The sequence below is a fragment of the Triturus cristatus genome, chromosome 5_2 (assembly GCF_964204655.1).
Source record: "Triturus cristatus chromosome 5_2, aTriCri1.1, whole genome shotgun sequence".
Classification (NCBI taxonomy): domain Eukaryota; kingdom Metazoa; phylum Chordata; class Amphibia; order Caudata; family Salamandridae; genus Triturus; species Triturus cristatus.
In genome coordinates, this window is record NC_140588.1 from 234098766 (window position 1) to 234119829 (window position 21064).

Sequence of the window (21064 nt, forward strand, 5' to 3'; positions counted from 1 at the left end):
ATTTTATTGGATTTGTCAATGATATATACATTTTATTGTGATAGTTCCAAGTTAATTTTAGTTGTTTTAAATTATTTACATTTATATTATTCAATAATATATATAATAAAATAATAAAATAAAAAAATAAAAAGCGAACCGCCGAGCTTGAAATGTAAGCAAACATTAATTTCTTGCAAAATATAATTACATTCTGTTCAGTTTTGTTTTCCAACCACGTGTGATTTCTATGTCTATGATTGAGTTGGAAACCAACTTTTGCCTGTTCCCCATATGACTGTATCAGTAGCGGTCCGTGGAGGGAGTGACGGTGGGGCAGTGAGGCGGGGCGGGGGAGGGGCAGGGTGGTGAAATGTAAACACCGGATTATGGATGACCGGAGGTAAGTACACATTTAAATAAGTAAAACGAATTCCTTTGCGCGCGCTGCATCGCATTTTTCGATGCAGCGCGTGCAACGAAATTCGTTTTACTTATTTAAATGTGTACTTACCTCCAGTCATCCATAATCCGGTGTTTACATTTCACCACCCTGCCCCTCCCCCGCCCCGCCTCACTGCCTCACCATCACTCCCTCCACGGACCGCTACTGGACTGTATGCCGTCTTCCCTAGATTAACCTGAAAAAGTTCATTAAAATGTTAACCATGCATACATTTTGTGAATGTTTGGTGCAGAATGGTGATGTGGGGTCCAAACACATTATCTGCTAAAAAGCGCCTGTCCAGCTAAAGCAGTTCTTTGAAATTACAGAGTTGTGAATGGTGACCCTTTAATATTTATATTTCATTTTTCTTTTGACATGTTCATAAAACACCATGTAGCATTGCTTCAAAAAATATCCATACATTTTTACATATTCCAAAAATGAAGTTCTATAGACATACTTTTCATGTCTCATGTCTTCTTGTGATTCTCTCTTAGCCAGAGAAAGAAACGTTCCACATCAGCACCACGTTGCTTTAATCTAAATAATTGCATGTTTAGGAATTGCATTTGGGTGGAGTTAATACATTTTTTCATTGTCATGTACCGCTCTGTTACCTGCATTCTTTGTTTTCTCTTTTTTCTGTTTTTCGATAGACAGCCAACCACCAAAGAGAGTCAAAAAGGGAAACTGAACTTGGAAAATATTGCATAATATATAATGACATGTATATGTTATGTCAAAGAGTTTCCTGAATAATGATTTAATAAAAAATCAGTTTGTAGACGAGCTCAACAATATAACATTAGGTTTGCTTTATTATGCAAATACATTACCTGCCCAGCTCTTGCATTTTCACATACAAAAGTGTCATAGAACGTAGCAAATTCAGGTGCGTTGTCATTGACGTCCAGAACTTTTACGTAAACATGAACCCGAGTGGCTTGTTTGGGGTTGTCTGTAGACAGAAAAAAATAAACAAAATTATGGTGTTGTTCAGACAGGCCCAGCTTAAATTATTATTTCTTCTTCTATTATCCTGTAGCATTCTTTTTTATTTCTTTAAGTGAGTTAACCTGATTTCTATTATTGTGGTTCCTCGACCAATCTTTCCCAGTCAACGTTTAAGTGACATATTCATTTGGATCTGATTGCATTTAATTATTTTTATTTTATTATTATTTTTAGAATTATCTTTTGTTATGTTAAGTGCAGAGTAGACCAGCCCTGCTATTCAACATATTTGTACATTATTACCTTTGGCTAATTATTTGTTAAACTCAAACAAATAGTAAATTGTAGGAAATGTACCTTACAAAGGGGCAATAGAATTGTGCTTTAACTAGGGACACCAGTATAACTGCCCATTCTCCAATCCCCATTAACTTGTTACCCTCATTCAGTTTCACATAAATATGGCCTAGATGTACTGAATGTTTTTATGGCCACAAAGAGTTCAAATCGCTGTTTGAGAAGGCAAAAAAGTATTTGCAATGTGCTGAACGTACAAAACACACTATAGGATTCAGTAAATATTTAATGATTGGATTTTTTACTCTACCTCTGCGCTATTTTGAAGAGACTTGTGAGTGTCCCTTACAAATAGAGATTCAATGTGAGATGTATAAACGTTTTGTGATGGAAATCTGGTTGCAAAACAATAAAACATTACCAATTCCCGAGCTGGGATTTTAAGCCATTCATTAAATGAAGGGATTCCCATGGGCACTCTTCCCCATTGTGAATGTCAAAAAAAATGTTTGTTGGGGAGTAGGCCGTGGCCCAGATGACCACTGAAGACCCCTGCCAACTATTAACAAAAAAAATTGAAAGTGTTTTTTTATACTTAGTCCTACTTCCTGTATGGAAAATGGGGCTGCATTAAAAAAATGGTGATTGTCAAAATTTTTATCTGCCGACCCTAGGAATCTACCATTCTTGTGAAGTCCACCAATCGGAGCAAGTCACAATTTGTGACCTACCTCATGAATATTAATGAGGTAGTTCAGCTTGTGACCCATCCAGAACTGACATTTTACAAACAACCTTTTAGTACATATGTCGGTTTGTAAAATTCTATACTGGGTGCAAAATACTGATTGGTCATTGCAGCTAGTTTTTGTGACCAGTGTTTAGTAAATCGGACCCTTGGTCTCTTTAAGGCCCTATTTTTCACATCAAGTGAGTGTATGAGAACATATTAGGTAGGTAGCAGCAAAAGGGAATTATGGCATGCTAAGCCATGCTGCATGATGCCTACAACATCTCAATGCCTGAAACATGTCACTTCATCCATCCATAATATGTCAGATGATAATGTCATTTTATGTTTTTCCCATTCAAGTCGTCTTTTGTTTTAAAGTTGTGGTTAGTTAATATGTTTGATTACTGAACAATATATGCAAAAATAAATTCTAATACAGAATGACATCCCTGTAAGGGCTGTGTTACAAAAATTGTCTCAACCTCTACAGAATCTAGAAGAGGCACATGAAAGACAAATACATTAAACACTAAACGACTTACTGATTTCAGTAGCTATTATGCTTAGGTTGTGCCATTGGGATATTTCACGGTCAAGCGATTTTGACGTGTAGATTGATCCATTTCCAGAGTGTATATTGAATATTCTGTCAAGGTCAGTATGACGATCCAAGGTAAACCTAAGCAGATACATAAAAGGCAAAGTGGAATAACTGAAAGGAAATAAATGCAGCAACAGCATAATTCAAAATTGATATATCTATTTATACTATTTCTCCTTATATACTCAAGCACATACAACATGGTGCCATATGCCTTTAGCTTTGCCATGTGTGACCATTATATTTTAAAAAATGTACTGCTGTGCGCAGCAGTGCACAAAGCTAATGCTTTTAAAAGATGCGGCTTACGTCACCAAGTTTTGCTCTGAGGTCAGAGTAAGACTTTGGGTGCCCTGTTCACAAAGATTGTGCTGTGATTTGGTGTGACTTACTCCTGTAGTACTCCTGATATACTCCTGCAATTCACGAGTAAGCAGGAAGTACTCCTGGAACTAAAGAGTAAGCTAGGAGTAATTCAAGAGTATTTCACAGTCCTTTTCTATGACTAGGGCCAGACATGTATACATTTCTGTTACATTTGTGATAGTAAAACATTACAAGTGTGTAATTGAAACTACAATTATAATATAGATAACAATAAAATAAACAAAAATATATAGGATGACCACATTGTTAGGACCCTTAATATGAGCCATGTGGCGTGATACATGTCAGCGGTATGGGGGCTGGTCCAATAAAGCCTGCTGAAGGTGGGGCATAATCATACATACAATGTAGGCAAAAAGTCCTCTACTCAGCCATTAATTGTTGAGACATGATAATTGTCTGGACACTCAGTTATATTTCTGGTGTTCTAAACTCTTAGGGCATATATATAGTTTGATGGATCGAATACTCTGTCAAAACATGGTGGATATTCTGTCTGGCACTAATGCACTTGTAATGTGACAGACATGACATTCATCATATTTATGATGACACATACCATCTGACAAACTCCAAATAAGGGAATTGTTTTACTAATTACTGCCACTTGTTTGCTCTGAGTTTGTAAAAGAAACAACACTTTCATGATCTTCAAAATAAAACAAAATCTGTTTCACTGACAGTGGAAGTGAACCTTTCCTTAGGGAAGATTTACACTTACAATAAAAGACACTTTGCGAGCCTCAAGCCCATTTCGAAACACACCATGTGTTAATTACAAGAACAGTTGAAAATATCACTTTTATCGAAACGTTCACATACTTCATAACTTCACAAGTGACAGCTTTGAACTCTGCACGTCTCCACAGGCACAATTTCGATCCCCACAAACCCAGCTAATAGGTACCCAGCAGATATTTTCTGTCTTGCCAACTTCATAAGGGCACCAGGAATCAACAAGTGAACAGACCAGAGAAGTTAAAGATATTTAAATAATTTATGTATTTTTCCCTACATATTACCTACATCCTTTTTAGGATCGAAACATCTGCATAAAATCATTGAAAAACTCCTAAAGTTGTTTCATTTTAAAGATTTCAACTCAATTCTTTAAAAATCAGGGAATGCAACTGGTAAAATAGTCACACAAACCGAAACAATCCCTCCTTAAACATTACACTGCTCTTGGCATGGCATATTCTTCATACACAAATGGGGATTGGGTCCATTTGATGAAGCAGTGTGCTGTTCTCACTTAAGATATAGTTATAGGTTAATGAAAAAAACTTGCTGATCATGGCAGTAACCAACACCTAACAACAGTACTTTACAATACAGTAGATATTGGCTAGTGATGATTTGGTATAGAATAAATCCTGTAGTTATAACAAATGTACACAAGTCATTACATATACAGTTACACCTTACAGTTTGTTGAACACGAAAAAGAGTTCCTAAATGTATTCTGCGTTGTAGGTGTGCAAAATGTTTGATAGAGAATCCACACTCCAAGACGACCACACAGTTTCCCGTTGTCGAAATATTTTTACTACTAGAAGAAGGACCAGACAACTTGTTTCACGTATTGAACATTGAAATCTTTTCTTGAACTTAAAAATTACTGGCTTTAGACTGGTCCAAATGCATTTCAGACATCAAGCCCATTAATAAAGAACAATTATTAACTGAATACCTTTATCTGTATTATTATACCATCAGATCCCCATATAATTTATATACAACATTAAAGACGTATTTGTTATTCTCAATCTTCCTTTCTGCACATTTACACAACTTGGTTGTCCACGAGTGCCTCTGGCCTTGCCTACCTTGTGGGATGCTAGGCCCTCAGCTCAATGCGTCTAGCGAAGCTGAGGCTTTTGTGGTAGATCTCAGAGTTAGCCTTGCTGTTTGGGGCCGTTGCTTTTTGGACACACTGCTTCTCGGTGGGGGGAGTTCCAAGTTGTTTTTAAGCGAGGTTGAATGTGTAGTTGGGGGGGACTTGGCTCAATGTTACTAGAACCTGATAACTGATACGTGGTGCACTGTATATCTGAGGGGGCAGGGTGGAGTGTGAATGGTGCACAGTGGAACTCAGGTGTGCAAGTTTTTTGGGAACTATGGCTACTGCTTGGAAGTTTACTCTTACCTCAGGTACTATGGTGTCTCTGTTGCATTCTTGCTGGAAACTCCCACTTGGAGTGCATGCATTAAACAACTGATACATAGGTGGTTGGGTCAAATCCACCTACTCCAGCTATGTCAAGGGAGTTCTGATCCAGGCTGCGCCTGGAGGTCTCTTTGGGACTGAGAGAGTGAAACCGGACCCTGAGGGACTTTATGTGATTGTCTTCGAAACTTTTGATGCTAGAGATTTATGTTTGGTAAATTTGTATGCTCCTACAGTGGATGATACTACATTCTTTAGGTCTGCATTGAGTGGGCCGCAGAACATGTTGGCCCTGAGGTACTGATGGCTGGAGGTCTGAATTGTGTACTGGATGGTAGTTTGGACCGACTCGCCCCAAAACCTGACACCAAGCCTGCAATGATGAGCACTCCCAGGGAGATTATGATGGTGCTGGGACTGCAAGATATATGGAGGGTACATTTCCGCAGGGCAGAGTATAGTCTTGCTTTGTGCCTACAACTGGGACACATAATCACTATGACTATTGTTTACTGGCAGGGGCCCCAATTCAGTTTGTGGAGGATACCTCCTGGGTGCTTTACCTAGCTGACCGTTTGCCCCTGCTGGTCTCTTTCTGAGTGAGTAGGGAGGCCCCTATGCTGCCTTCGTGGAGGAATTATCAGACCCGGTGTTTGCAAATGATGTGGATGAGCTACAAGATCATTATTTTACTGAGAATTGGGATAGTGCGACGACAAGAGCCATGGAATGGGATGCAATGAAATGTGTGCTGCATGGAGAGTGCTTGAAAGTATCCTTTGATGTGAGGCAACAACTATGCAGGTTCTTGTATGTTATGGAAAAGCATCTTAGTGTCTTGGAGAACAGTGTGGTTGAGCAGCCGCTGCGTTTACCTGAAGGGAAGGAGTGTAGGCATGAGTTACTGGAAACTTGGGACAGGCTAGATAAGTTTGTCCGCTCCAGCTGTAGACAGCGACTCCACATGAAGGAGATAAGGTTAGTAGAATGCTTGCCAAGCTATTCCGAAGAGAAACATGATGCCCTCCCATGGTGGGGGTACTGGACACCCAGGAGCTGATGGTGAGTACACGACAAGTCATAATAGAAGTCTTCGGATCACACCTGCAAAGGGTTTATGCAGCACCACCTGACAGCGAACCACTGGCTAGTGACAACTACCTGGGTAATTTTCAGATGTTCTCCTTATTGAAGGAAGAGAGAGACAGTTGGGACACCCTTATAACCAGGGAAGAAATAATGGTAGCAATATGGGCATTGAAGACCACTAAAGGGAGGGGCCTGCCTGCCGCCGAATTTTACCAACACAATGGCGGACTCCTTGCTGGAAGTTTATAATGAAGCAATATAGGAGAGGGTTGCTTCTAGCCTTTATAAGGGGGGCGCTTATTGTCATGTTGTCCAAACCAGATAAGGATGTTACAGACTTGACATCCTACTGCCCCCTGTCGATGCTAAATGATGATGTGAACATTTGCTGAGTGAAGTGTCTGGGTTACACGTTAATTGTTCAAAATCTAAACTGTTACAGTTGGGAGAAATAACTGGTAAACAAGTGCAGAACCTACCATGGTTGGATCTACCCCGGGAAATAAAGGAGGCCTAAAATCTTTGTATAGGACTTAGACATGAGAAGCAGAGTTTGAGGCTGCAAACACAGGTAAGGTGCTAGAAGGTTTGAAAATGACGGTGACATTCTGGAACACCCTCCACTTCGCTCTGATGGGGAAGCTGGTGCTGGTAAAAATGTAAGTGCTGCCATGATGCCTGTATGTTTTTCAAGGGACCCTGTTTGAGATCCATAGAAAATACTTTGTGGAATTAAACAAGCTGATAGTTGACCTTTTGTGGACCTCTGAGAGATAGAAGGTTAGCCTGGTCACTCTCAAGTGCCCCTGGTGGAAGGGAGGTCTCAAATTACCTTCCCTAGAACTTTAATATTTGGTAGCTCAGCTGCAACACACGGTTAACCAGATGGATGACCTTGAAAACTCGGAACGTAGATTGCTGAAGGGTACTTGCAATTATGTTTCATTGCCTGAGCTATTAATGATGGGCGTAAGGGTTCCGGCTTCCAGGTGGTCAGACAGGTTTGCAGGGTATGGGAGAAGGCAGTTTGACTTGTATTACAGAGGGCCCCCTTTGCACACAACATGAATATTTGGGAACTGCTCCCATTCAAACTCATTGTGCAGAGAATGTCAATAGATAGGTGGCATGCCGGTGGGTGTGAGACATTGCAGAACGTATACCCAAACAACTGGTATATCACCCTGGCTGATGCTGTTGAAACATTTCATTGGGGAATGGCCAATTTCTGCAGTTTGCAAAAATTGCAGTGAAGGCCAGTGGGATATGGCCATCCTTCCCTGACGTCCGGGGCATCCCAGACTTTGGGAACGCTGTTGAATATGGCTGGTGGCAGAGACTGATCTCGCACATATATAGGGCACTGACTGAGGATATGCCTCTGGTAGATTTACCAGTGTTGGAAGAGCCACTCTCGGCTAAGGACTGTGAGAAAATCCATGAAGGGGTAAAGGCAACCGCTAATAATGCAATGTTTAAGTTACTCCAGTATAATGTGATGCATCAGGTTTATCTCACCCCAAGAACAATACATGCAATATACCCGGCAGGACCCTCCTCCTGCCCCAGCTGGGCAGGGCAGGGAGCGGATTTCCTTCACATGTTTTGGAAGTTTCCTAATTTGGATGACTAATTGGGAGGCGATTTTAAAGTCTCTGAACCTGACCACTGGGTTGTCCATCCCCAGGGATGTAGGGCAGGGTCTCTTGGGACGGAATAGATAGTTCCTTCTTCTGGGGCTTGTAATTGCCAAGCGTAGAATAGCCATTAGATGGATGACCCAAATTACACCAAGGATTGCGGAATGGCAGAGAGATATCGCTGAATGGGCGAAAGCTGAGGAGAGCCATATGCGTAAAACACATAGGGATAATAAACATGCAGAGAACCTACAGGCCTGGGTGGTAATGCTCACCGAGCTTTTAGATCTCCCAGATGCACTGACCCCTTGAGTACGAATGATGATAAGGGTTGAAGCAATTACTTTGACTGACACTATGGTGCTATCTAGTGTTATGTAACTTTGCCATCAGCAAGCCTCTCACGATGTGCCTTGTTCCTTATACAGTGTTTAGTATGGACATTTGGTTAAGTTAGAGCCTACAGAGGCGGGAGGGAAGGGTTATATTGGGACCATTTGTTGATCCTCATTGTGATGTCTCAATATGTAAACATTGCTTTGTTAATAGGAAATGCCAATAAAAACGTATACATTGTCCACTATAATTTTGTGGAGTGTAGATTTGCTATCACATGTTTTGCACACCTATACCATTACAAAACTAAATTAAAATCATTTTTATGCACCGACAACTGTAAAGTGTATGTTTACAACTGTATCTACGGTATGTGTCTTCATTCACAAGAACTGTGTCAGGGCAAGGGTTGCTAGGCAGGAAGGTGAGCAGCCATCAGCATAATTTTGCCCATAATGCCCATAATGCTCTTAGGGTTCATCAATCTGGAATGGTAAGCATGGTATGGTGGTCACCTCTTTTTGTATGTCTGTGTGTGCTTATACCAGGTGCATAGCTGCAGCTCCTTTCTCTGATGAATGCTACTGCTCATTGTCTGATATTGTGCAAACCCATACAGGGTTCAGTGCTGAGCATGAAGTGGAATCACCCACTCTGTGGAAAACTACTCCTCGTAGAATGAGCAAGCTACACACCCTAAAAGACATCAAGAGAATGTGCATTTAGCCCACAAGGAACGCTTTGAGAAATAGGAATAAAGGGTAAGCTGGCTAATTATGCTGTTCTCACACATAAACGTATCTATATAAACTTCATATCCATTTATGTTTTTGAATATTTGCAATTAAATTCTCAGAAATATTTGTTTATAAATAGTGGAGAAAATATTTTCCATAATTTATTTGCCATTTTTAATATTTTCAAGAGACAGCTAATTGGGTGTGACAGTCTGTGACTCAAAGATAGTAAAGCTTATTTCAAATTGTAATAGACACACCAACATGCAAATTAGGTTTGTTCCATCATAGAGGTTATTCCAATCTCAACGTCTGTTTTAATTAATTTGTAGCCATTGCATTTTTAATTGCGGAAGCACAGAAGTAATATGCTTTTTATCAATTACTACTGTAGTCTCTATTCATTTCTTTGGCTTGGAAAGTCTCAGAAACCTCATTTTGTGGTTAAGCACTGGGGACTGAAAAGAAAATGAGTGAAGCATAATGGAAGGTGATGGAACACGCAATTTGCAGTGACACATTGGAGACATGAAAATCGCATTATAGTTGCAAAAATGAAGCCATACATTCTGACAAATATAACAGATTTTCTTGCTGCTTTCCTTAGTTATTTACTTCAAGTTTGTGACTTCTCCCATGATAAATGCTCTACACTAATGACCAGTTTGATGGTTGCTGAGTATCCCCTTAACTTCCAGTATATAAGTGCCTTTTTTACCCGATACATTTTAAAAACTGGAAATACTCTGCATTCAAACAAGATTGTTAAAATGAAACTTTTGGCTCACCTAATAGCTTGTAGTGCTCCCACGTGAAAATTGCTGCATTACTTTCACCTGAACAAGTCCACTTAAAATACTGGTGTAGGCAGTATAAGTGACGACCTATAGAATGACATTACGTGTGTAACAGTACAAAATTGGCATTTTATGTCCAGACTAGTGGATCTGGTACTAACTAATATCACGCAACTCCAGTAGCAATGAATAACGTAACCTGCATTACTACCTTGGGGAAATGGTACTTGGCTTGGGTTAATAATATAGCTCTCTTGAGCCTAAAGGTTCTCAAAATGAAATTCTTCATCATAGTTACGAGAAAGCAGTCGCCCATAATTCAAAGGTGCAGTTTATGTGTTTATATATTGTAAGACATGCTTCAGTGCATTTCGATTGACGAGCTGAAGTTCCCCAACTGCAGATTGATGATTTTACAATGTTTTCAAACAATATAATCACCATACAATGCTCAGGACAAGACAGAAGTCGAGGGCCGGTACTGAGAACTAAAATAAGGTCACTTAAGATATGAATATATCTTGGTGCCTCTAAATTCTGTTGGAACGTTCAGGTGCACAGTGGAGTAATTTTTCATTTTTTTGGTTTGCTGTGTAGCTATATCTGGTTGACATTTATATAATATGGCTTCACATAGAACTCTAGATATGTATGTATTTATTTGTATAAACATGTATGCATGTATGTATCAATGTAGAGGGTTTTATGTAAAACAAATATTGCTATCAACAAGAGTGCAATATATATGAAATGATTATGATGAGAGGGATTAACTACAGGGAGTCTCTTCTACAGCCATAAAATATCAAGGGAGATTATTGCTCAAGAAAGGGATGTGTTGTAAAGAGATATGTCTTCAATTCCTTCTGCAAGTGAAATAAAAGTGGTGCAAGAAGTGTAAAAAACTCCAAAACCTTGGTACATGGCAGGAGAAGGTTTGATATCTTGTCTTTTCACATTTCTTTTCTTTCCTGTTTTTAGCATTCCGTTACCTGCTGTAAGCGCAGCTTAAATCCCTGGAAATGTTGATGTTATTCAGAAGTTTGGTCTGGTGTATAAGTTCACTGCTCTGTCTTTGAAGATGATCAGGTAGGCAGAGGGAACCTATAGAGTTTTCTGAGCACCTGGGATACACAGACATACTTTTTCAGCCTTTTGAGCCAAACCAGTCATAACATGGAGATTACTCTTCAGTGGAGTTAGATGTAGACCAGTAAGCAGAGGACTGCCCATAATGAGATGTGCCAGGTCCAAGAATAGCATCCCATTTCTGGGGTCTGAACCTCCACGAAGGAATGAAAGCCATCGCCGAGTGAATGAAGTACAGCCGTCTGAAGCTGAACTCGGAAAAAACAGAGGTCCTCATCCTCGGCTCCACCCCCTCAGCCTGGGACGACTCCTGGCGGCCTTCCGCTCTGGGAGCAGCACCGACACCCACCGACCACGCGCACAACCTGGTGTTTATCCTCGACTCAACACTCTCCATGACCAAGCAAGTCAATGCTGTCTCGTCCTCCTGCTTCAACACCCTCTGTATGCTCCGCAAGATCTACAGGTGGATCCCCACCGAAACAAGAAGAACGGTCACCCAGGCCCTCGTCAACAGCCGGCTGGACTACGGAAACGCCCTTTACGCAGGAGCCTCGGCCAAACTCCTGAAACGACTACAACGCATACAGAACGCCTCTGCACGCCTGATCCTCGACATCCCTCACCACAGCCACATCACACCACACCTGAGAGACCTACACTGGCTTCCCGTCAACAAGAGGATCACACAAGGCGCTCCACAACAGACGATTCACCTTCTACACCCCGAACCGACAGCTCCGCTCTGCCGACCTCGCCCTCGCCACAGTCCCCCGCATCCGAAGAGCGACCACCGGTGGCAGATCATTCTCCCACCTTGCTGCCAAGACCTGGAATACCCTCCCCATCCTCCTATGGCAGACCCAGGAACTACTAACCTTCAGGAGGCTTCTCAAGACCTGGCTATTCGAGCAGTAGCAGCACCCCTTCCCCCCAGCACCTTGAGACCCTCACGGGTGAGTAGTGCGCTCTACAAATGGTTTGATTGATTGATTGATTCATTCATTCATTAAGAAAATATTTAGTGATATGGAGCAGTGTGAATGAATGCTACTAGGGTTGTGTCTTATTATCTGTGTGAGTTTTAATTTTCAATATTTTAAATCAGCATCTCATGGACTAGGTGTCATTGTAAAAGTAAAACTGTGGAGGTTAATTAAAGAGAGACAATATTTCACGTATTTGTGCTCATTGTCACTGTTGATGAGCACATATCTCTTGCAGAGATTGAGCTTAAAGTAGGCCTTGGTTGAGGAAAAGCAGTCAGTTAGGCAGTTGAGGCTTCAATTTGAAACTAATCAATCTTGGTGTTCTTTTTTAAAATACAATTTTTTTATTGGATTATTTATAATGCCAGTACATATTAACACGAGGCACGGAATATCACAAAGATTTGTAAGAAAATGTTGATACAATTCAATCTTTATAATGCTAATCACCCTTATTTTGGAAATAGTTTGTCTCATCAGGAGATTCATTCTTTGTAAATCAATATCTAAGCATAGAATTGAGAAAAAGAGAAAAGGTTAGAAGGGGTATGGAAAAAGAGTCAGGGGAAGACAGACGAGGGTAAACCTACTCCAAGATAAATTAATTATCACATCAAAAGTTCACCATGCACCTCAAAAATACTGATTCAACAACTTAATTACACATGCCGCAAGAAGCCTTCTCCAAATCGGCTAATGAAGTAAGATTCTCAGTCAAGTACTCTTTCCTACTTTCTCTCCAATGTTGTAACAGTTTCCTTATCGTACAAGTATGTTTTTTTCAAGTTTGAAAATATGTATTTTCTTTGACACCACCAGTATGCTTAATGGTGATGTTGAAAAGAGCAGAAGACGGGCCATTTGGCCACAATTCCCATGTCTCAAAGAAAAGTAGAACAAATAGAGGATAGAAACAAGGATGCATGCTTGAGGCCCTTATGTTTAATCCTCATACTGAGGCATGGGAGCATATTCACATCCTTCAAAACTATACACCTACCCTTTCAGCATATTAAAAAATGCATGTGACAACAACTTCATGGGTTACACTTGAAATAAATTGAAAAATAAACTTGAGGTTCCCCATACGTACAACATTGCCAATCGACCTTCAGAAAAATTTCTTTAAGTCCTGTTTTTTACTAATATGCTGCTATCAAAACAATGTGTAACTGCAGTACATTTGTTTTACTATATGGACAAGATTTGATTCTGAGGGCAATTTGTTGATTCTTAATTAAGACTATCAAACAACAATTGGGCGTTGACAATAATTTAACCACATTGATTGTATTCTATGCATTTCTATATATTTTTATAGGTTCTTCGTTCTAACTGACTGACTAAAATTGATTTCAGTTTCTATATATCAGGCTGGATTGGGGACTTTTTATCTTCTATTTTCACATAGTTTGTTAATAAATCAATAAACATGAACTGAGCAGAATTTCAAGTGCATGGAATGATCTCATGTGGTGTGCACATAGGATTAGAAAGCGCGGTGTACTGGTGGCGGGGATTTGGGGCGAGCCTTCGCGCAGACTGAGACTAGTTGGGCATCCTGCCTCCTTCTCACAGCAGTCTGTTGTCTGGTAACTCAGTGGCTCCAATATTAAACCTATAGACGTCTGATCCAGCAGTTAAAGTGAAAGGTTCTTCCACCTTCATTCTGGGGTGCTGAACTGCAATGAAGGTAGATTCTGAAAAAAGGTGTCTGTAGTGCAGTATTTCTAGTTGACACTTGCAAGTCACATATGACTTGGCAGATGGGCAGAGAGACAGTCCTCCCTGTGCAGTTCAAGGATCTTCTCGTCAGTTCCAATAATCCCTTTCCTCCCTCCTGGCTGGTTCTCACATGGGATCGGCAACTAGGCTCTCTTTCATTGGCAGGTAGACACCTACTGGATAAGGCTCTCTCCTCTTTCCTCTCAGCAGGCAGGCAGCTCACAAGGTCACTGGCAGACCCACATCTGATTCCATTAGGGCTTGCAGAAACCAGACAATGTTCCCGCACATTTAGGCGACTAGCTTTATGTCATATCCATCCTCGAACACATCTGCCCTTTCTCTTTGTGCAATAAAACAGCCTGAAGAGAAAATGTTTGGACCTACGTTTATACGGAATATTCAGAGAGATGTGGATCCACAGTCTGGACTTAGAAACTAGTTTGCCTGATTTATTTCATAGTTCATTTTTCTACTGCTGGGCAGACAGTTTACTTGTGCAAAGTGATTGCTCCTCACAGAAGGTATTGATGATACTGACTCCAAGCAGGATTACTCACAATATGAGCAGATTAAGTATGCATTCCTGCATCAGGCTCTCAACTGTGTTCCAGGATGGGCTACTCAAAGGAAAACAAATGATCCAGACTCTCCCCAGAAACATCTCTTTCATTAGCAACTGTCTCTGCTGACCCGTCTCCCTTTCCCACCATTAAGCAAATGGAAATGATCATAAAGAAGTAATCTGCAAACCCTTGCTTGAAAGATTGTACTGCATTCCTAGAAGGCAGCCCTGTCTCCATCCGTTCACACGTCTGTGTCTAGAATTACACCCTCCTATTCTGGAATGCAGGCAATATACTTTAATCATCTAGTGGTGTTTCAGAATCACCTTCTAGTACGTTAGACCAGGGGCAATCCAAAATAGATTCCCCTGGTAACAGCATACTAGCACATTGTTATCATGCACCATACATACATACATATGTGATTGATAGTCACACAGGGATGTCATTACAGAGTCTGGTCATGACACATGAGTAGCATTTTACTCAAGAAAAGCTGTAAGCATCACACTCATATCCTTCAACTGTCAAAACAGCCTGTTCAGCATCTAATCATTTAAAACATGGTACACTGCCACCGTCATCTCACTGTGCATGGCCAGGTATACTGATGCCCATCCAAAGGTATGCTTGAGGTGCCAAAAAAGGACCTCAGGGTCAGGCTCTGGACTCCTATGTCAATGCCAGGACTGTAGAGGGGCAGTTTTACAAGAAAGTGACACATCTATACAGATGTGTCACTTTTCCTGCGCCACCCTTAGAAACCCTTGCGCCACCATAGATGCGCCGTATTTACAATACGGCGCACTATGGCGCAAGGAATGACAGATGCGTCAGAAATTCTGACGCATCTGTTGGCGGAAAAGTCACGCATTTGCTGGAGTCGTGTCGCAAGCACGACGCAACTCCAGCAATGCGTGTTGAGGCCTATTTCCACTACACTGCGTCAAAACCTTACGCCTGCTTCAAGCAGGCGTAAGGTTTTGACGCAGTGGCGTCCTAAAAGTGGCGCAGTGAAATCTTGTAGATTTCACTGAGTCACTTTTACGAGGCCTTCCTGCGAGGGAACGGCCACCCTGCATACATTATACCGGACGCAGATATAATGTGACGCAGGGCTTTACAACATGACGCATCTCCCTAGATGCGTCACGTTGTAAATAGGCCGCATTGTTTGCGCCGCTGTTGCGTCAAAAAAGTGACGCAACTGCTGCGCAAAAGTCACGCAAGGGGCTTGTAAATCTGCACCAGAGTTTTTTGAGATGAGACTACACTAAACCAACTAACCAATCAGAGAGCGAGACGACGCAGAAGGGCTCATTTCTCTTCCCCCTTAATACATCAAAAACAAACAAGAATGAGCTTGCTACCAATAGGCTCTGTTGTCATGAATAATCTTCACTAATGCATCCAGGGATCCATTTGGGTTTTTAGAAAAACCCTCACTCACCAACCTAGTTGGTGGCATGCTTCATCAATGAATTTCCACCCAAGATGCCTAGGGCTGCGATGCCTGATTACAGCGGAGCTGAATTTTGTTTTATGTGGTAGTGAATTTGTGAGTGGTTTTAAAAATGCCTCAATGTTGTCCTTTTCAACCAACATTCTTTATAAATGTGAGTTTACAATAAAGTCAGCCTAACAGATTTATTGGCAGTTGGGTCACCCAGGGAGGGGTAACTTGCAGGGGAATATTCCCATCCCAATGATTATTATTAACGAAACAACATTGGAAGACACTGAAAGAATACTGGGTTCAGTTTAGTCCCCAAAGAAGCTACTGTTTTTTCACATTCTCTCAGACCTTTTGTATTCTTCTTACCAATTGCAACAGAAGATTTTAATAAGCCATTAAACATGCTTTGCTATAAGGGTTCATTAGGTAAGACAAGAATTCCTAACACCTTAAAGGCTTCTCAGATGCCTAAAACCCTCAGAGTGCCCATTACATTTCTGTTCATATATTGGTTTACATAGTGAATGATTGGTATATTTTATTATATTGGTTCATCTTTTGCTTCTATACTTGCTGTGTTGCACTATTACTTTTGCTACTTTTTATAATGCCAAAAAAAGGATCTCAAGAAAATGATGGGTGATTTAGTATAGTAAATACCTGAACATGCTGGCACCAAGCTCATATGGACTCTACCTATTTTCACCACCCAGTAATTATTTTACAGACTTAATATGTTTGGATACTGAAAATATACAAACTCATATGTACAGGCAACTATTAATAATATCTGTATGATAGATCATGCCATTTTTTGTGTAAGTATGCTACATACATTTTAACGTTCTAGCTAGTGAAATTAGTTGGATATTTTATGTCTTACTGCTTCACAACACAGAATTTGTAAAAATGTATTGACGAAGAGATAGACGAGTATTTGAATATCAAAATGAGGAATCTTTCTAGCATTAATATCCGTTGGGATTTTTTTAGGACACTACAAAGTTGAAATATAAATGAAACAGAAAAGCAATTCTGCAACCATAGGCAAGACTAACTCAAAATACTTAAGACCTAAAATGTGCAGCAAAATAATGTGAAATAAATCTCCTGATTACTATTTAAAAAACTGTTCGGAACATTCTAGACCTTAAAATGTACTCTTTAATAATTGTTCTAATGATCGTATGTGTTGCTTATTGCTAACGGTAACATACAACACTTTTGCATGTAAGCAATATTCATGTTAATGCAGAAAAAAGGTGAACCAGCTGAAATGGATAGTTAATGTCACATTTCTCATATGAACATGAATGTGATTCAGGTGCCCTTAAGCCAGTAAATGAAAACAGCAAAGGTTTCAGACAATATGACCACTCAGAATGTCTTGAATGCAAGGTCACTTCTTATTTGTCCCACAACATCTAATTAGATTAGGCGATTTGTTTTGGGAGGGTGGAGGGGGGGGGGGGTGGTTCTAACCAAACCAATGTACCTCCTTTTGGCTGATCAGATTGTCTTCTGCATCCAGGCCAAAGTGGGAGTGAGTTTTTCATAACTTTCTCAGCCAGGCAGGTATTTAATTTCAGGGGGACATTTGTGCTATCTGGCAGGATGGAGAGACACAGAGATATCCTTATGGAAGAATTTCAACTACCCAAATTGGCTATGCCAAAGACTTTAGTATACACCAGGGGGAGGGTTGAATTCAGCCCATTTTGCCACATTGGGCCAGTGAGCAGGGATGAGCAAGTACAATCTGTACAGTTATGGGGCTCACTGCAGTCACCCTACATGAAAAAAGAACAACACATGGGAAGATTGGTACAAACCTAAACCTATACTGCAATTGACCATTAAAATTCAGCAAGGGTTAAAAATCGCATAATAAATTAAACTATTTGATAACTATAAAAATAGCTTGGAGCCCATTGATCTTAAAGGAGGGCTTCCTCTAATACCTTTCAACAGTCACATTCAGTGGCTCAGCCTCAGTATACATAACACATAATTCAACTAGACTACTTTATTGAAACATTTTAATGTCTTTACTACCACATGCCTCACAATAACATGTGGTCCTAGGTTATCTACTATTTGGTGGCAACAAAAATTAATTGTACTTATTTTGCCTACAGAGGCAAAGTATACTAATAAACAGTACCTCTCTACGACATATAACAAACTGTAAATGTAACAATACGTTGACAAAGAAATGTAAATAAATCAGCTAAGAGCCTCTTATTGGCTCTGCAGATCAGATCTTGCCATGATTACTACCAGGTCATTGGGAAGTGTATAAATGAATGTTAGTGCGCATGCTCATTGCTTGATCTAAACTGAATAGAGCACATGTGGTGTCAAAACTTGAGGATAATGCTTTATATTTGTCTATAGGTTGAAAAGCATTATAAATTGCAGGCAGTCTGTTAATATTAGTCCCCCCATTCTTGGGGACTAATATTAACATGGCTGCCCACAATAAGGGTATTCTTGCTGTACTAATAATTATTTGAAATAGGTAAAAATAATTAGAAAGTGGTTTGATCTCATGATGGTCATGAGTGTGGGTCCTCAATGGAGTCTCTTACAACACAAAAGTCATGAATGGAATTCACTTGTGGCAACTAGATTACTCCACAGATGAACTACAGTAGAAATTATTGAACAAAAATTGTGATCCTGTTTGGAAACTTTATAATACATATGCGAGTGGCATTAACTTAGTGGTGTAGTGAACCCACACTTCAGGATTTAAGAAGAGGATGACACTGCGTCCTAGACAGACTAAGTCACAACTTGAGTCTAATTAATGTTTTATGGTCCTCCTTCAGACAGATACTCAAAAATTACAGTTCAAAGAACTGACATGATGGAGCTAAAAGTTAGTGGTTGAGGCTTGGAAAGGAACTAATTACAGCAATGGAGACATAGAAAGACAAATGGTGAAAAATAGGAAGCAATGAGAAGGAGAGCGAGAGACTGAGAGAGACAGAGTAAGAGAGAGGGCAAATAGAAACAAAAAGGGATAGATAGAAATGAAATTAAGAAAAATGTGGAGGTGAAAAAAGAAAAACATCATAGCGAAATAAAGAGGAAAGGTAGAAAGTTGGAAAAATGCAATCCCACAACACACTCATGGCTAGATCACCCTCAACATATTGAAAGTACTTTGTATTTTGGATAATTTCATGAGTGCCCCTTCAGAAATTCTTCGAAGTCAATTCAGTGCAAATATTTTAGAAATCAGTTATAACATGCTCCAATTTTTTTTAAAGTCATGTGAGGAAAAACTCTCATCAGGTCAACACACACTCCTGAATAGATGGTCAGACTCACTCGCTTCACTCAGTGCCTTATGTGAATGGTTTAAACCGGAGGCATTTTAAATTTCTAGCTACACCCTTAATCAAAGGTCTTATACTCGAGAATTTTCAGATTGCTGATCAACCTTACAAGAAAACGAGTCCAAAATAGGCAGCAGACAATTACATAATTTCCTGGAAAATGTGGCATGCATTTAGATTAAATTCGAAATAACCTGGCAATGATTAGTTTAGGACTTTTTGTTTAGAACCATTTTTAATGTATGTTTATATTCCAATGGAAAATATCACAACAATGACTAGCTTCTTTAAAATGTTATAGTGCAACTCATCATGTTGTGGCCAGTTACATAATCGGGTGACTCAGTATATGCCGGTGTTTACCTTCAATGGGTTTGCAAAGAATAGGTGGAAAACATAGATCCTGTTACAAAAAAAACCCCAGTTTAGTGCAGGAGTCTTTTTTCAAGTGAATGCATCAGTGAAAGGTAAAGTGATCAGCAGTTTCAAAATGTACATAGTGCAGCTACCAGCGGGATATGCTTGGGCGGTTCCCCCGACTCGCTAAGCCATCTCCTAAAAGGCATCATCAGGTTTCAATGATTGTGTAACACTGTTGGTATTGTGTGGGTGCAAACTGCACACCTAAGCAATGAGTATAACAGAAACAGCTGTGTATGCTTCTGTAAAACAGTCGGTATTTACAGAGATGCCCTAGAGACCCAAAATATTGACACTTCTGGGTCATTTGACTAGTACAGCCTATAGACATCCAATATCATTTTAAACCTTGTGGGCCCGATTCACAAAGGGATTTCCAACTTGTAAAGTTATGAGTGCGGAGTCTCCGCACTTGGGGCGGAATCTCTGTCCTGAGAACTGTAATGCGGAGATTCTGCCCCGAGTGTGCAGAATCCACTTCGACTGCACTCATAACTTTACAAGTCATAAGTCCATTTGTGAGTCGGGCCCTATGACTGTGAACAATGCAGAGCATTTTTGAATTACTTAAATGTACCTGATAGGACTTGAAGCACCATCTGGATCTCGTGCCATCACTGTTCCAACAATGGTTCCGATATCGATATCTTCAAGAACCTCAAACAAATATGATGGTCTGCTAAAAATCGGGTGTTCATCTACATCTTCAATAGAGATTTTAACAGCTGCTGTATCCTTAAATGGCCCTAGATAGTAAAAACGCGGATCCATATGGATATTCATTGCTTCAACTTTTAGGGTGTAAAGTCTTCGTGTCTCATAATCCAGGTACTGCATGACAAGAGAAAGAGAGAACATGTTGAAAGATGCAGACTTCATTGAGCAAAACAGATTTAAAATATTATTTAAAGGTGGTACAAGATAGAGCCAGAGAAGTCAAAGCCCTGATACCTTTTTAGGAAAGCTATATAATAATCATTTAGATATAATGAATCTGAATGGGAAACATTTACTTGGTAAAGTCTGGTATGACTTATTCCCACATGGACCAATTTTAGACATTCCTGATTTATAAGGTATGTCTTCAAAATAGGCTTCTGAATTTCAGGACGTAATTATTATTTACATTTGAAATGCAAATAATGCATTAGGGTATGATTAGAAAAAAATGGAAGATGAGTTAGCAGGTTATATGTGCAGTGGGTGGAAGAAACTAGAGCGAATTGGTGATGAGACATCAAGGGTCATATTACTAAAATGTTACACTGATGAGAAAACAAGGTAAATCCATTCCCATCTTTTTT

The 21064-nt window shown here is 40.0% G+C and overlaps 1 protein-coding gene across 1 annotated transcript in view; it reads right to left on the bottom strand.

Moving 5' to 3' along the window:
- Positions 1 to 21064, bottom strand: part of LOC146822832 (cadherin-10-like) — a 919004-nt gene that overhangs the window by 67818 nt on the left and 830122 nt on the right. Inside the window, exons 7-9 of the mRNA XM_085607023.1 lie at positions 20338 to 20591; positions 2954 to 3090; positions 1264 to 1385 (exon numbers count right to left, since the gene is read on the bottom strand). Coding sequence (XP_085463149.1) covers positions 1264 to 1385; positions 2954 to 3090; positions 20338 to 20591 — 513 coding nt within the window. The remainder of the gene's footprint in view (positions 1 to 1263; positions 1386 to 2953; positions 3091 to 20337; positions 20592 to 21064) is intronic.